General features: G+C 37.2%; 1 protein-coding gene and 1 long non-coding RNA gene across 2 annotated transcripts in view; one reads left to right on the top strand and one right to left on the bottom strand.

Moving 5' to 3' along the window:
- The window catches only part of LOC308552047, a 31,750-nt gene that overhangs the window by 8,539 nt on the left and 5,493 nt on the right, over positions 1-17,718 (top strand). The window lies entirely within an intron of this gene.
- LOC308552029 (pregnancy zone protein-like) overlaps positions 8,803-17,718 on the bottom strand; it is a 45,645-nt gene continuing 36,729 nt past the window's right edge. Inside the window, exons 27-36 of the mRNA XM_081126998.1 lie at positions 17,536-17,610; positions 16,941-17,121; positions 15,102-15,316; positions 13,540-13,758; positions 13,237-13,364; positions 12,092-12,182; positions 11,323-11,391; positions 10,425-10,527; positions 9,550-9,591; positions 8,803-8,958 (exon numbers count right to left, since the gene is read on the bottom strand). Of these exons, the coding sequence (XP_080983124.1) occupies positions 8,936-8,958; positions 9,550-9,591; positions 10,425-10,527; positions 11,323-11,391; positions 12,092-12,182; positions 13,237-13,364; positions 13,540-13,758; positions 15,102-15,316; positions 16,941-17,121; positions 17,536-17,610 (1,146 nt within the window). The 3' untranslated portion in view covers positions 8,803-8,935. The remainder of the gene's footprint in view (positions 8,959-9,549; positions 9,592-10,424; positions 10,528-11,322; positions 11,392-12,091; positions 12,183-13,236; positions 13,365-13,539; positions 13,759-15,101; positions 15,317-16,940; positions 17,122-17,535; positions 17,611-17,718) is intronic.

The following is a 17,718-nucleotide window of genomic DNA, read 5'->3' as shown; positions in this document are numbered from 1 at the left end:
GTTCAGACATTAAGGAAAAAAAGAGATTGATTAATTGGGTCATTCACTTATTTAATCAATATTTAAGGGCCTGTTATGAACCAGGCTCTGCATTGGGTACCAGAGATATTGTGACAAGCAAAGCAGTCAAGTGGAGAAAATGGGTATTATTTAGTCAGTGCACATATATTTTAATGCATACTTCGTACCAGACACTCTTCTGGTTAACAAAATCCATGTATCTCTGCCATTGCGGAGTTTATATTCACTTGCATCAAAATTAAAGAATATGGCTGGTGAAAAACATGTAAGCATGCTGACAGATTTAAACTCATGACTACAAACTTGGGTACATACAGAGCCTCCTGCAGTGTTGCAGTGTTGCTCCAGTAACTTAATTCCCCCCCTCTCCCAGGTCAGCGTTTTACATCTTTTATTATCTCTTCAACATTCCAAATGCCTTCCTTCTTGTATTCTTTCAATGAATGACATTGCTTAATTCACTGCGAGAGTAGAAGTAATCAGAAGTCAAAGTTCTGGCCACCTACCCCCGCTACAAAGACTGCCAGCTCGTCTGCGTCAGCGCCTGTGTACTCTGCCTTGTGTGCTGTCCCGGCTGAGCTGTCTGTGCATCTCAATCCAAACCATGATTTTATTTTTGTACTGGACCTTACCCTTTCTTTACGCACTCAAAAACTTCATTACTAAAGTTACTTACCTCTTTCTACTGCACCAGAACATTTCTCCTGTTAACCTCATTCTCATCAGCATATAAATATATTTGCAATTTGTGAAAAAGCAAAACCCCAAATCCTTGACTATACATTTCCCTCTATCTACCACCTAATATTTTTACTTCCTTTGTCACGATATTTGTCCAAACTTACTGCTTTCTCTTCTTTTTCCCCCTCATTCTTTCATAAACCCCCTCCCATCAGGCTTTATCTTCACCTCTGGACCTAAACGGTTCTCTTTTTATTGTCTTTCAGAATTAACTGACATATTTGCTCACTATCTCCTTGAAATCCTTCTTGGAGTTTCTTCACTTGGGTGTCAATACCCCACACTCCTTTGACTTCTGTCAATTATTTTCAGAATCCTTTGCTGACTCTTTATCTTCCTGACACTTAAACATTGCTGCGTCTCAAAGTTCAGTTTTGACTTCATCTCTTCTCAAGTCACACTGTCTCAAGGTTGTCTCTCCTTGGTTGCGGGCAGCAATTTTCAACCTTTTGCATCTCATGGCACACATAAACTAATTACTAAAATGCTTCAGCACACCCCAAAATACATTTTTTGGTGATCTGACAAAAAAATATAGGTATAATTTTGATTCATACCAGATGGCTATTGTGTTGGCTGTTGTCATTTTTTTTATTTGAAAAGAGGTCAGTGCCCCTGACTAAATAGTCAGGTAGTGCATGTTTTAAAAATTCTTGTGGCACAGTGGTTGAAAATTGCTGGTCTAGGGCTCTAAATACAATATTGCTTTATAATGACAGTCAAAGAATTTCTCACTGCAAAGTGTCCAGCTCTGAGTGCTCCTTTCAAATTCAGAATTGCATTCATGACTGCTTACTCTGACTTTCCACTTAAGTATCATAGGTACCTCAAATCCAACATGCCCAAAATTAAACTTCTGATTCCTCCTCTCTCCCCAGTAGTTTGCCCCTCAGTGTTTGGCATCTTCATTTAACCAACTGGTCAGGTCAAAAAATATGTGGATTCATCTTTAGTTTTTCCTTTTGTAGTACTTCAAACCTGAGTTTTAGAAGCAAGTCAAAATATACCTTTAATCTACTCACTTTTCTATAGCTCATCTACCATCATTCTAGTCTAAACCACCATTATCCCCCACCTGTGTTAGTGTAAGAGTCTCCTAACTTGTCACCCTGTTCCTATCAGTTCCCTTATAATCTGTTTTTTCACAAAAGCCAAAATAAATCCAATTGAAAATCTAATTATTTCATGCCTTTGGAATCCTCTCTAACTGCTCCCATTATCCTTAAAATAAAATCCAAAACTTTTACCAAAGTGTACAAGACCCTACAGGATTTTTCTGTTTCTTCCATGGGCTGCCCCCATCGTTTACTATCATGACCATCCCACTCACTCTGCTGCAGTCACACTGGTCTCTTGCCTGTTCCTGGAATACACAAATCCTGCCTTTGCCTCTGGACCTTCACAGTCTCTCTTTAGTTTTGCTGGGTCACTTGGAATATGTATATAGCTTTCCCTTTCACTTCATTTCTCTGTTCCAAAGCCTCCTCAAAAAGGCCTTTCCTGACCACTCTATCCAAACTAGCAGCTTCCACATTTCCTCTATTTCCTTACCCTGCTCTTTACTCTTAATAGCACATTTTATTATGTACATGACTATATAACATTATACATAAATATATATAATTATATGACAGATATATTACATGTGACTATATATTATGTGTATATATACTTACAATATATATAGTACATATGCATATTAATATCCAGTGGTTCATATTAGGTGCTCAATAAATAATTGTTGAAAGAACAAATGATTAAAATCAATGTATAAAAGAAGACTTGTGTTGACAAATGCTGATTTCTACCTTTAGTTTTTCAAAATGATTCCAATGTCCATGGAGTTGTCTTTCCTAGTGCTATGCTATTTGGAAAACTGATAAGCACTCCTTTTGTGCGTTTAGTCATTTCACAGAACATGTAGAACTGAAAAGACTAAATATTAAGGACTCACGTGTTCTGTTCCATTAGAGAACATTTTCCAAGTGAAACATATTTATTAATTAGCATTCTAGGTATTGTAATTTGATTGTAAATCAAGCAATGAACTCACTAACAAATATGTGACTCACATTTCTCTCATTATTTTGCGTAAAGATATGATTTTAGATTCCTTGCCAGTATCAGTTAGAAAATGGCCAACTCTTCATTCATTTAATTCATTCTTTTCCTTTCATTCCATTTACCCATCTACAACATTTACTGAACACACACTGAGTGCAAGGTGAATAACTCCCAAAACACAATGATGTTCTTTCTTTGTAAACTCATGTGGGTGTTGAAAGTATTCCAGATGACCCCCTTTCCCCCCCATTGATCCCCTCCACCCCGCATTCCCCCCCCAGGCCTTCCCCACCCTATTGTCTGTGTCCATGGGTTATGCTTATAAACATATAAGTTCTTTGGTTAATCTCTCCCCGCCCACTCCCCCACCCCCGCCTTCCCTCTGAGATCCCTCAGCCTGTTCCATGCTTCTATGTCTCTGGACCTATTTTGTTCATCAGTTTATTTTGTTCATTATATTCCACATCTGAGTGAGATCCTATGGTATTTATCTTTCTTTGCTTAGCATAATACTCTCCAGTTCCATCCGAGCTCCAGTCCCAAAGGGTAAGAGGTCCTTCTTTTTAACAGCTGCATAGTATTCCATGGTATAAATGTATGTACAGCTTTTTTGTGTCAATCAGACCTTAATAAAAATAATTCAAATAAAGAATGGAAGGAGGAAAGAAATAAAGGAAAAAAAGGAAGACACTGACTGCTTTATGCTAGGCCCTGAATTAGTCACAGTGATTTCACAGTGATGGGGAATGAGAATAAGAAATTTAAACTTTCAGGAGTAAGGAAATAGAAGTATTGGCATATTTTTAAGAAGACTTATTGCTGTAGCAGATATAAATTTGGAACCAACCACAAACTGTGGCATTTAAGAACTCTGATGCTGCTTTATTTTCTTTAGATTGGATTAAATCTGACTCTTGAGTCCATTTGTCCAAATGTCCTGGTGAGAATGAATCTTGGTTCTTATTAGAGCTTTCTTCACACTGGGGTGTGTAAAGCAAAATGTTTCGGAAGACTGCTTTAGCCTTCGCTTGAAACTGATTGCTCCTGATGTGACCATGCCAATGTCCAACTTGTCAACCACTTTGAAGTCTGGTTTGCTTGGCTGCTTCTGTGCTGTATTTGGACACAGGAATGTTTGCTTTCACTGGGAGCTCTGTGACGCAGAGTCTGCTTCACACAACCATTTAACTCAGAGGTGCTGTCTTTTCCCATGGGTGCAGTGATGGAGAGGACCTCAGGTGCCACTATCCCGGGTGCCACAAACCTCAACTCACTCCTGGTTTTGGATTCTCCCTGCCAACTAGGCTTCTACTCTCACTTTCTTGCAAAGAATTTCTTTCCATTCTTCTTCTTACTCTAGGAGAACCTAGAGTAGTTTGCTCAAGTAGCCAGGGCTTTTTCACAAAGTTATTTTTAAGTAACCTCTGCTTCTAACCTTGAAAATTCTTAAGGCAAAAGAACACAAGGGCCTGGCTAAGCTTTTGAAATAGGAAAGGGAAAAATACCAGAGGATCAGAATCAGCACAGATCACATTCTTTCTAAATCCTTTCCATCAGTAAAAACAAAACACCAGTTAATGTTTCAATCCATTATCCTTCCACGTTAGTCAAGGAAGAAACTTGGAAAACAAGTATTTCACTCACTTTGGGAAAAGAAAAAGGAGCATGTTTAGTTTTAGTTAAAATGCAGTTTTGTAACTTATTTTTTTCTTTTTTGGAAAGAAAGAGAAAGAAAAGATAAACAAGGGGGAAGGTTGTTATCGTTTTGGGAATTCCCATTCTCATGCACATATCTTCATAACCTCACATTATTAATTAAAAACATGCAGAGACTTCTGCTACTAGGCTCCCACGATATAATTTTCTTATACAATAGTGGATAAAATTACCCTCCTCCTTAATTTCTTCTGTGATAGTCATTACCACCTCTCGAGTGTATTCTTTCTGTTTGTGCAAGTAAAACCATGGTCCTGGAAATCTGGAATTTTAATCCCAAGATTCTACAAAGAGCACTAGCATTAAGAGACAACTGTTTTTCTGGAAACACTGAGATATTGAGAAAATGTTAATCTCTGTTTCCTGTGGTTCCAATTTCTTATCGAAAAATGGATCAACAGTACTTAACCTTATGAGAAAGGGATCAGAATGCTTACTAAGTAGTACTGTTTGTATCATTTGAGGGAAGGAACTAGTACACAAAACTGTGTACTTTTCTCTTTGAAAAACGTGAAGATGAAATAAAAAGTGGTCTGGATAAGGAGAGAATTTTTTAGACTTCTGGCCAACCTGGCCTCCTGCCCCTCCTCTTGTTGTCCAGCTTAATCCCTATGATTGAGCAAACTCTCGTTTCTTACCAAATTCTTTCTCACATTCTAATTCAGATTGTTTTGGATAATCTTTAAGAATTTTTTCCAAGCTTTTCATGGTGAAACACTGCGTCATTTGATTCTAGTCCACAAGAAGGCCAAGGAGAGTGGTTTCTCACACTGCTGGCCTCAGCGGGTAGGGGGATGTGTCACCCCCCTGTGCTTGCTCATCCACCAAACTCACCCTGCCTGTGTTCATGTCATGATTAGATTGTATTCCATTAATTAAACACAAAAATGATACGTCTCAGATATATAATGTGAATTGTGTACTCATTCAGATGTCATAAACTACTGAAACTGCTTTACCTCCCTTTATCAAAGGCTCCTCCCCTCTTTTTAAGGGTCCTGTGTCCAACTGCCCTAAGCCATCAAGACTCACAAATAGCTTTTTTTTTTTTAAATTTTATTTTTGTTTAAAATATTACAGATGTCCCTTTTTCTCCCCAATGACCCGTTCCACCCCGTCCCACCCCCCTCCCCAGTCCCTCTCCCCGCCATTGTCCGTGTCCTTGGGTTGTGCACACATGCATATAAATTCTTTGGTTACTCTCGCCCCCTCCACCCACCCTCCTCCATCCCTCTGACATTTGTCGGTCTGATCCATGCTTCCATGTCACTGAATCTATTGTGTTCATCAGTTTATTAAGTTCTTTAGATTCCACGTATAAACGAGATCATGTGATGTTTGTCTTTCGCTGCCTGGCTTATTTCGCTTAGCATAATATTCTCCAGGCCCATCCATACTGTCCCAAAGGGTGCGAGATTCTTCTTCTTTCCAGCTGCGTAGTATTCCACAGTGTAAATGTCCCACAGCTTTTTGATCCACTCATCTACCGATGGGCACTTGGGCTGTTTCCAGATCTTAGCTGTTGTAAACTGTGCTGCTATGAACATAGGGGTGCATATATTCTTTCTGATGAATGTTTCAGGATTCTTAGGATACATTCCTAGGAGTGGGATCACTGGGTCGAACGGCAGCTCCATTTCTAATTTTTTGAGGAACCTTCATACTGTTTCCCATAGTGGCTGCACCAGTCTGCATTCCCACCAGCAGTGTACTAACGTTCCCCTTTCCCCACACCCTCACCAGCCCATGTCGTTTGTTGATTTGTTGATGGAGCCATTCTGGCAGGTGTGAAGTGATACCTCATTGTGGTTTTAATTTGCATCTCTCTGATGATTAGGGATGTTGAGCATTTTCTCATGTGTCTCTTGACCATCTGTATGTCCTCTTTGGAGAAGTGTCTATTCAGGTCCTTTGCCCATTTCTTAATTGGGTTGTTTGTCTTCCTCTTGCTGAGTAATGTGAGTTCTTTGTACGCTTTGGAAATTAGCCCCTTATCAGATGCATCCTTGGCAAATATGTTTTACCAGACTGTGGGGTTCCTTTGTGTTTTGAGGCTGTTTTCTTTTGCTGTGCAGAAGCTTTTTAGTTTGATGTAGTCCCATATGTTTACTTTTTCCTTTGTTTCTCTTGCCCTAGGAGATGTATCAGTGAAAAGTCCACTACGTGGGATGTCTGTGACTTTACTGCCTATGTTTTCTTCCAGGATTTTTATGGTTTCGTGACTTACATTTAAGTCTTTTATCCATTTTGAGTTTATTTTTGTGACAAATAGGTTTTATAGCTTGAATATTGGCTATCCTCAAAGCTTCTGCTATCAAATCTGTCCATTTCACCACCATCAAGTATGCAATAGGCATATCCTCTATTGCTTCAGCCTCTCCTTTATTCTGGGAAACTCATTTCATCACTAAAAACTTTTCAGATTACTTTTTCTGTTTTGTTTCATCAACTGACACAATATAAAGACTCATCCTTGGGTAAAATAATAGGTTATACAATGTGTCTTTTTTTATGTTTTGTTATGGCTTCTTTAAAGTTTATAAAGTTCAATTTTGTTCCAGGCCCAAATCCATGCTTTTGTGGGAATCCAACATTCTTCATACTTGCTTGTATGGAGTTTACAAGTGGGAAAAACTAACCTATGGCTATAAAGTCAGAATATATTCATTACCCTGGGTGTCAAGATGAGTATTGACCAAGAGTGGGCATGTGAGAGCCTCTCAGGGATTCTGAAAATGTTTTCTAAGGTTTAATCGTAAATAAAAATTTATCAAGCTGGGTCTTCAATATTTGTGCACTTTGTGGTATATTAGCTATGTCTTAATAAAATAGAAGTCCATAATCAGTATTTTCATAAATAACTAGTTATTTATATAATAGAGACCACATATACATTTTCAACATAAACACGATGAACTACCTAGAAATGTGTATATTCTATATGAAAAAAGAACTTTAAAATAGCACTGAAACACACACAAGAAGACTTGAAAACATGAAAATTAAAAATAAATCACAAAACACAGCCTGTTCTTGGACAGGGAGGTCAACCTTAAAAAGCTGACAATTCTCCCTATGTTAATGTACACATTTGATGAAATTCCAGTAAAAATATCCAACTTTTTTAAAAATAGAGACGCTGATTCTAAAGTTCAGGTAGAAAATTAAATAAGGACATAACTGAAAAAACTCAGAAGAATATATGCAGTAAGTGGGACTTGGTCCTATGAGACAGTAAAATACATGATAAAGGCTCGATCATTGCAAGTGTGGTCCTGGCACATGAATACACAGAAAGGGCAAAGAAACAGACTGGAAATTCCAGAAATGCCCACTAAAACATGTGCAAATATAGCGTATGCCATAGGGGGTGATAAAGGTGTCCTTTTAAATTAGTGTGCCGAAGACTAACTACTTAATAAAAGCTTCTGGGGCAACTGGGTAGATTTATATCTAAACTTCACCTCTGTGTGGGACTGTATTATTTTGCTTAATTACTTACTGTTGTTCTTGTGAGAGAACTATATATTTCTTTGCATTGCTACGTGTGATTCCTTGTGGGAAGAATCACCCTGCCCACACCCTACCACTGAAGTCAGGTTTGGTCATGCGACTTGCTTAGCAAACAGAACTGTGAATGGACGTGCTACACACCTCATCTGAGCAGAAGCTTTAAGAGCCATTGCTTGATTCAGCTATTCTCTTTTCTCCCCTTCCATGAGAATAGTTTATCCCCAATGGTACTTTGAGGTAGGGTCTGTTATTATCCCCATTTCTCTGTGAGAAGTGGAAGCAGAAAGTCGAAGTAACTGCTCTAGTCACTCAGCCGGTGAGGCAGTGATGGAGTCAGGATTAGAATCTAGACAGCCTGGCTCCGGGGCCTAGACATTAACCTCTGCACAGTGCTGCCCGTCTCTAACACATTCTTAAACTTTAATCACTTGAGTCTCTTGTGAAGTCCATTTTTGTTATCTTGGCTTAGGAACAAACAAACATTTCTTGTTACCTCTCAAGAAATATTTATGCTTTCCTAGTTACTCATCAGTACTTTTCTCCGCAGCTTCCTAGACCATTGAGTGATTTTTTTCTCTAAGGTTTCTCAGAACATAAATTATTTGCAGTTATTGTATAGTTGACTTTGTATGTTAAAGTCACAGTTGGAATACAAGCAGATATTACAAATCTGTACTCTTCACATTATTTAAAACAATATAACCCATTATTTAAACATGTTTGATGAATAAACGATGGAACAAATAATAGCTTGCTTAGAAATATGTATTTATTCAACAACCCTTTTTGATGTTATTTTATAGAGACATACAACTCGATTCCTTCCAAAGAGAAGTACAGGACAGGGAATCCAGCAAAACATGTAGCCTAAAGACGGTCCTCAAACGTTTACTTGTTCTGCATCTGTGGAAGAAGAGAAACATAAGAGGGTTGTGGGGTTTCTTTAGTGATACTCCCTCAGTTAAGTCGGGCAGTGAGTGTGAGCTAAAGCAGGGGTCAGTAAACTTTTTCTGTAAAAGGCCAGATGCTAAATATTTTGGGCTTTGCAGGCCATATGGTTTATGTCATAACTACTCAACTCATGATAGAAGCCACAGAAAATAGTGATATCATGAGTGTGGCTCGGTTCCAAGAAAACTTCATTTATAAAAATGTGTTGGGTTAGATTAGGCAGGAAAATCATAACAGTCAGCCCTTGGGATGAAGGAAATCAATTAGCTGTGATAGTAAATGTTGTCTATTACTGATGGCTACCCTACAAACAAGCAAAAATAAACAAAACTTACTGACTTATCTAATAATGGAGTTAATATCTTAAACTGGAGAGTCCACCTACAGAGTAAGTACTCTTCTCCAGTTTTCTTTGTGTGAGAATGTGCTACATGAATTGTCTCAGATCTAGGAAAAGACTTGTAAAGAATTTTTAATTGAGAAGAATGTTTAGGGAGCAAAGTTAATGGGGTACAATGTTGACCATGGCATGTGACTTCTTACCTATGCTGCAGGGGGCAATGTACTCAGCAACAGCAGACTCATCTAAAAGAAATATTAGGGAGAGACAAAAAATATCTATGAACCAGAGGCCATATTAAGTAGAGGTCTATTTACTTTACTTTTGGTAAAAAGTACATCATATCAGGATTGTTAAAACTCCATTTAAATAGACCAGAGTTGAACAGGACAGTTAACGTATCTATACTTTTTCTCCCTCTGGAGTGGAGGAGGGGGAGTGAAGCCTGTTCAGATAGCAGCTATTCAAATTTAAAATTCTTAGGAAGATGACCATTGTTGCATTAGCTTGTAGCTCCCTCTTGCATGAACTCTCTGCTTCTACTCACTTTGTCCAGCTTGCTTTCTGAATCCCTTTTCTCAGGTTTCTGCTCTAGCCTAAAACATGTCCTACTTCTACTTACTTTAGAAGACAATACTCATCCATTAGGATCCAGCTCAGATCTTTCTTCCTCTGTTTGTCCTTATTTTCTTTTCTGTTTGTCCATCTTCAGCACTAGCTTTCTGTGCTGTTTTCACTTCCTCAACTTCTTATCCCTTATTTCCCTAACACTCATTTATCATTAACTGTCTTTTCTTGTTATGTTATCTTTCCATGTGTATTATGTTCTCTATGTCTCTAACTATTTGAGAGCAATCATCAGATATTATCTTTTTTTGTAAATTCTTAAGTTTCTGACTCAATAAGTATTAATTGACAAATTTGTTTGTAGGTGGTTTCTACAGCATATGTCTTGGAGGAAAGGAACAAATAGATACAATATTGATTGAATGGTCTAAAGCCAGGGTCTATTGTAATAGAATCTATTTCTTGGTTCTGGGTTGAGACTATTTAATTGTCTCAGTTTTCTCTCACTTACGTGTCTCATAGTAATCATAGACTTTAACAATTGCTGGCTTTAGGTCTCTTACTGGGATGTCTTGCAGGACCGTAAAGGAAAAGCTTAGTGTCTGATCTGTCACCTAAAAGGAAAAGTGGGAGTAATAAAGAGGTTAGAAAGCCTCTTCTCTCTTTCTTAAGTAAAATATATTCTTTATTGTTCTCTGACTCTTCTTCACCAGAGTCTTTTAGGTAAGCAAATATTTGCGGATGTCAAGATGGGTTAAGAAGGCAACCTTGGGAACTCTTTATAGTGAACAAAATCCCCCAGATATTCTCCTAAACAACTGAGACAACCCATATGCTCTTGTAGTCCTCAGTAAGAAATTAACTCTCTGAGTCTATGTGAATGTTTTCCAAGATGCAGAGACTTGGCTTTGTACCATCTGTAATTATAATACCAAACTATTTTTTGTGTGTGGCTAGATAAAACATTCCCTTTGCTTTGCAGTTGACTTTGAAGATATTCATGAGATCTACATTTTATTTTATTTTAATTTAGTTTAATTTAATTTTATTTTATTTTATCTTATCTAGTGATATATTAGAATGTTAACACTATTATTAATCAGCCACAGTTGTATATTTATTCTTTTTGTTGGGTCTTTAACATAACACACATGATAAACATTTATTCTGTTGATTTTCTACTGGAAATCATAGAAATACTCATCCCAATTGTAACATAATTTAAAAGAAAACAAAACATTCTATGGATTTAAAAGGACATTTACCTTTTATTCTCTTTAGAATAGAATAACTTTCTGGAAGGGTGCTACTAATTGTTGCTTTCTTCATATTACTTATCTTCTAGTTAAGAGACCCACTTAGAAAGACCACCAATGTGTATAGTCTCAGCCAAGTGCCAGATCTCTCACCTGTTCCACATATATGATGACGTGGTTGTTGTTCACTTCTGTCCTGCTCACATGGATCGACTTTTCAAGCTGCAGAAAATTAGAGAACTCAGAAAGTTAGAGAACAGATATGAGAACACTGAGACCTAGAGCAGATTGTAGTAAGGAACAAATGTGTATTCTTTAAATACTGTGAGGGCTAGGATGCCTATGACTCATCTTCATGATTAGTCAACATGCATTAGCCATACAAAAAGATGGGTGAGGGGAAAGAATCATGTTTGAAAACAGGCTTCAGCATTGTCCTGTCTTGACTGTGAAGAAAAATCACTTGACTTTCTAAAGAGAGGAGGAAGCCAGGTAATTTCAGGTCAGGATTTTCACTATGCTTCAATATCCAAGTAACATATTATACCCTCTGGCACCTTTGATGATTCCAGCTCACATTGCTTTTATCATTGCCAATTTTTTGGTGTGCATATCAGTCAGTTTGGTGCTTAATCATAGTCTGTCTTTCTTGCTTGTCATTTTATTGTTTCTTGCCCATGTGCTTTAACTTCCTAAGTAGACCATGAATGGCCTAAGGATAGGGTCTTTCCTTGTATTTCTCCTGTATCACACAGGTCCCTTAGAACCAAATAAATAGTTACTGAATTTAATCTCTTGGATTTGAGGAAAAATATTTTTGAGGCAGGATAATATTGATAGGGCTTTGATATTGGTATGGTCTCAGTTTGAAGATACAGAACATCCTTTTGTATGAGATCTACTAGGCTTAAAATACACCTACCATTTTTACTGTTGGTTTCAAGGGAATAAAACCAGATAACATTTTTACATCAACAATCACCATGTTGGAGACAGGTCGGCTCCCTCTGTAACTGTAGTGTCAGAGAAAAAAGGAGTTAGGGTTTATTATGTCAAAGAAAACCAGATTTCTTCCTTCAAGACCCACCATAAACCTGTCCATCTTCATAAAGTTTTCCCTAAGATTATTACCCTACAGGAATCTGTGTTTCCTGGACATGTATGACATTGATATTTAGAACCCTGAATGTACATCAGATCTACAGCTTACTAAAATCATAGATGTTCAAGCCCCAGACCCAAACTGTCAAAACAGAATCTTTGGGAGTGGAGCTTGGTAATCTGCTTTTTAACACATCTATAGTTTTTGGACTCTCCATCCATACTACTCATTTGATATTTAGTATGTTTTACTTTTATATTTTTTAGTCAACTTGAATGTAGCGTGTCTCCCAAGAGCAGCTCCAAAATGTGAGGTCAGATAGATTCTTATGCTTTATACTTTGATTAAATTGATGTTTAATAATTTAGTTGGTTGTCTGAAATATCATTTGTTTTATAATGTTAATATCTTTAGTATTAGATACAAAGCAGTATCATTTGGGCTATGTTTTCTTAGGAATCTTGTAAAGTTTTTGATGGTTTGTGTAAGGGCATCCTCTATATTTTATATGTAATTTATACTTTGTATTTAATATTAGCATTTATTATTTATTTACTTGATTAGAAAAGATAAGGTAGAAATAATTATTCAAAAAATGTAAGGAAGATTAACTTAAAGTAAAACATATGAGGAAAATTATTTTTAGCAATGAGTTAATAAAAATTAGTGTAAAAGATAAGCTGGAATTGATTAGTACATTTTAAAAATTCACATGTTTTAGTTAGACATATCTAAGACTAGACTTAGCTTTCAAATACTTTTAAAGCATTATGGAAACTTTAACACAAAAAATTTACGAGAGAAAAGGATAATTTCATAATGATTAAAGACTAACTTCATTAGTGTATATATTAATTTTAAATTACATTTATCTAATGGCAGAGCTTCCAAATATATTATTAATTACTGATGGTTCCAGGTAGCTTTTAGACTTGAGATTAGATGATTCAGTCAGAAGGTCATACCTGACATTCAGTGAGATCTGGAAGCTGGTATGGGCTTTGGGTCCATCACAAGTTTGAGGTAGAGTTTGTACCTTCAGAGAAAATGGGGAATCCTTCTCCTCTGGAAGGACATTATACTTCATGGATGTCTGTGGAACACCAAGGACACCATCAGTTTCTCTCTTTTCCTTGGATGCCTCACCTTTTCATCATTTAACTTTTCCTGATTTGCCCTTTACTTGCCCAGGAAGCAGAGAACAGAGCTTCCTTTTCAGTAGGCAAGATTAAAGTTGACTTTTTTTCAGTATAACTCCAGAGTCTTACCTGAAGATACACACATCTTTCTCCAGTCACTGTTATGACATATTCCCCAGGCAGCTCTGGCAATGAGACCTGCTGTAGTAACAGGAGGTTGTTGCTGTCCACTTGGAATTTTGTGGAAAAGGTCTGTGAATCACTAATGGTCACCTGTACAGTTTTCTGAGTCTTGGGGAAAGTGGCTGCTCCATATCTAGACAGGGCATGGAGGGCCACCACTGTGTCCTGGAAGAGATGAGTGGAGAACCCACACCCAAAAAGTTAGTTTTTGGTGGCTGGGATTTTCCTCAAAGGTCTGTGTTAGCTACTGCAAGGGGGCGCCGGCTTTCCCCCCACTTAAAGTATACACATGCTAATGGCTTTCCCGTTTTCTCTGCCTTTAAGGCATAATCAAAGTCATGCTACAGTTTCTCCATGTGAAATAAAAGATTATTAATGTATATTAGACTCAATTTAATTTCACTTAAGGGACTATTTCCAAGCCCAGAATTTGTGCCCTGCTCTTTCTCATCAATACCCCTCTTTTCTATATCTTTCAAAGAATAAGTTTAAAATTAAAGAGTTAAGATGAAAAAAGTGACTGTCATTTACTACATGGTCATTTAGATGAAAGAATGAAAGAAATTTGCTATAAATAGAGTGTGGTATAAGACAAGTTGCACTTTCCTGTTTCTTTTCCCCTTTATATAATTTTTTATTTGCCCCATCAAATGTCCTTGAAAAACAGAAGTTTCATTATGTACTTCCTAAATATTGAAAGAAGATGTGTAAAAGGGAAAATTCAGATTCTCTGGATATTTAACACAATCATTTTTACACTCAATAAAATGTTTCCAAAACTGTGGTAGGAAAAAAATAATTTAAGAGCTTCATCTTAAAAACAATCAATTTAAAGGGAGAGTAAGAAGGCAGGTCTCAGGACAGTTAGAAAGGATTGGAGAGTCTGAGTTCCCTGGAGTGGTTAAATAGAACTTCTCAATCATTCTATGAAGATCAAAAGGAGCTCTATGTGGTCACTTTCCTTTTAATCACACAATGATCTGGTTCATCTTAGAGAATTTCTTGTAGGCTTCTAAAGATGTAGTCTGTAATCTAGAACACTGATTCTCAACCAGGGTTGATTTTGCCTTGTCTCAACTGGGAATAGGGTGCTACTATCATCTAGTGCAGAGAGACCAGGAGGCTGCTAAACATCTTTCAATGGCCAAGACAGCCCCACACAACAATAATTATCTGGAAAAAAATGTCAACAGTATTGATATTCAGAAACCCTAGTCTAGAGTGTAGCTATTGACCAATGTGTGCTAATGATACAATACAGCTTTAGAGAGGAATGATGTTTATGGTTAAGTAGCCAAATTGATAGTATAACATAGGGCTTAGTGAAAATTGTTTTGGGGGAATGTCTTAGGTCTTTTTCCTTTATTTTCCTACTGCTCTCAAATATCTTTAAGTAATTCTCCCAATATTTAATGATTCATCTTCTCTTTCCTTTGTAACTGTTCTGTTTTCAAACCGGCCAACTGTCAAGTGAACCTGGAAGAGAAGACTATTTGGGAACCACAAACCTGGGTGGAGGAAAAGCCCCCATAGGAATTCTGTTGCTTTGTGATCCATTTCACAATGTGCGATGCAGAAGTCAGGTCCGTTGCACTTGGGGCAGTGAGGTAAGCAAGGAGCACATAGGATGTCATTTCCACCTCTGCAGAGGGAGCCTGGCGTTGGTAAAAATACCCTTCTGGTGCCCTAGGTTTTTGAGGTCGCTCCCAGTGGATTGTGTTGTCTTAAGGGTGAGAAAAAGAGAGAATTATAACTCTTGGTAGAGAGATAATAAATGAATGTACATTCATATCATATGGAGTTGAAAATAATATAGAGATGAAGTAAGATCCTCTCTGTCATAAGCCCTCAAAACTCACTAACACATTTCCATGTTGAACTCAGTAGAGTCCTCTGGGCCTAAGGTCAAGAATGTTGTTGGAGGAAGAAGCATAGTGTACACTTATCAATCTCTCAAAAAAATTTTTTTAAATTGGATTGGTGGAAGAGAAAAGTGACATGGAGAGTTCTCTTGCTGTTTGTTGTTTTCCTAGGAATTGGAGTATAAATTGAATATAAAGTCTACCTATTACACTTCTCCAAAGAGGACATACAGATGACCAATAGACATAAGAAAAGATGTTTGATATCACTAAGCATCACCAGAGAAATGCAAATTAAAACCACCATGAGATATCAGCTCACACCTGTCAGAATGGCTGTAATTAATAAATCAACCAAGAGATGTTGGCAAGGATGTGGAGGAAAGGGAACATTTGTGCATTTTTGGTGGGAGAGAAGATTGGTGCAGCTACTATGGAAAACAGCATGGAGGTTATACATCCAAAGAAACCCAAAACACGAATTCAAAAGAATATATGCATTTTTACATTCATTACAGCATTATTTACAGTAGCCAAGATATGGAAGCAATCTAAGTGCTCATCAATATACAAGTGGATAAAAGAAGCTGTGATATATATAATGAAATATTACTGGGCCACAAAAAGGAACGAAATTTTACCACTCACAACAGCTTGGATGGACCTAGAGGATATTGTGCTAAGTGAAATAAGCCAGTCAGAGAAAGACAAATTGTGTATGATCTCACTTACATGTGGAATCTAAAGAATAAAACAAACGAACAAACAAAATTGAAACCGACTCATAGATACAGAGAACTGACTGATGTTTGCCAGAGGACAGGGGGGTTGGGGGGCCTGGTGAAAAGGTGAAGGGATTAGGGATTAAGAAGTACAGATAGTTAGTCACAAAATAGTACTGAAGAAGTAAAGTATAGTGTAGTCAATATTGTAATAACTATGTACAGTACCAGATTGGTGTTTGAAATATCAAGGCAACCACTTTGTAAAGTATATGATTCTCTAACTACTATGCTGTACGCCTAAAACTAATATAAAATAATATTGAATATAAACTAATTGAAAAAAAATAAAACCTACCTATTGAGCTCAGAGGACTTTTATAATAATCTGTCTGGCAAAAAAAGATTAAAAAACACTTTGAAAATGTTATTGCACTTTCTTTAGTATGGCTTTTTGTTGTACTGTTTTTCATCCAAGTATGCAGGCACTTATCATGTAAAAATATACATATATTTGCTTAATATATTTTTCTCAGCAGGTAGGAATAAAATTCCATAATTATGTCTGTATAGTATAACATATGCAATCCTAGAGAAGATATTTTCATAAAAGATGTTCTGATCTTACAACATATGACTTGGCTAAAAATTCCTGACAAGGCTTATTGCTTTCAGCAGGAATATATTCCTCCTCTTCTTATAGAGTCTATGTAAGTGGAGAGGGAATTTTTTCCTTTCTTTCTTTTTTACCATTTGCTCTCACCTTCTTTTATAGCTTCTTTATCCAGGGAGTTTAGTATTTCTCTCCTCCTATATTGGTTTCTCGCTAGGGCAAAAGCATAGGCCAACAATGCCTTGGTGTAGGTATGGCTCCCATGGGTTCCTTTCTTTGCTGTGTTCCAGGCAGACTCCAGGCAGAGTAGGGCCCTTTGAACAACAGGGTTCTGTGAAGACAAAGAGGTAATGGTACCAAACTAGGGTAAGTAGTGGATGGAGCAAGTCCTGAGCTGGATATCGCTTGACAGATGTCACTCATGGTTTTCAGCCAGCCAGCTAAATAGCTAATATCCAGTATATTTAAGCTGAGAAACATCTTAAATCTCTTAACTTTATAGTTAGGTCTCAAAAAGTAAGACCAGAGAACCTGTGTTTTTAGGATTAGTTTGGTACATTGTCCAAGGGTATTACTGGGCAAATATAAATTCCCTTCAATGGAATTGACCAAAGAGCTCATCTAGTTGAGAAATGCCTCATCATTGAACAAAAGGAAAGCTGAGACTTGGCTTTCAGTAGGGTGGTATTCCAGACATCAGGCCTGTAGTTTTCACAGTAGGTAATGGGACTGAGGTGGGTCTTACAGTAACTGGAAGAGCACTCTCCAGAAGAGTAATAGTGATGTAGATAGAGAGGGTCACGTCATCGTCTACTCCTCCCTGTAAAAGAGGGGGAGGAAGAGGAGGGAGGAATGAGGAAATTTTGATTAATTATACTTGATTAATTGTACTTCTAAATTTTAGTATATTCTCTCTGTGTTTTTTTCT

This window comes from Miniopterus schreibersii, assembly GCF_964146895.1.
Source record: "Miniopterus schreibersii genome assembly, chromosome: 2".
Taxonomy (NCBI): Eukaryota; Metazoa; Chordata; class Mammalia; order Chiroptera; family Miniopteridae; genus Miniopterus; species Miniopterus schreibersii.
Note: the sequence above shows the minus strand (reverse complement) of the source record. Positions and strands in the feature narration are given on the sequence as shown.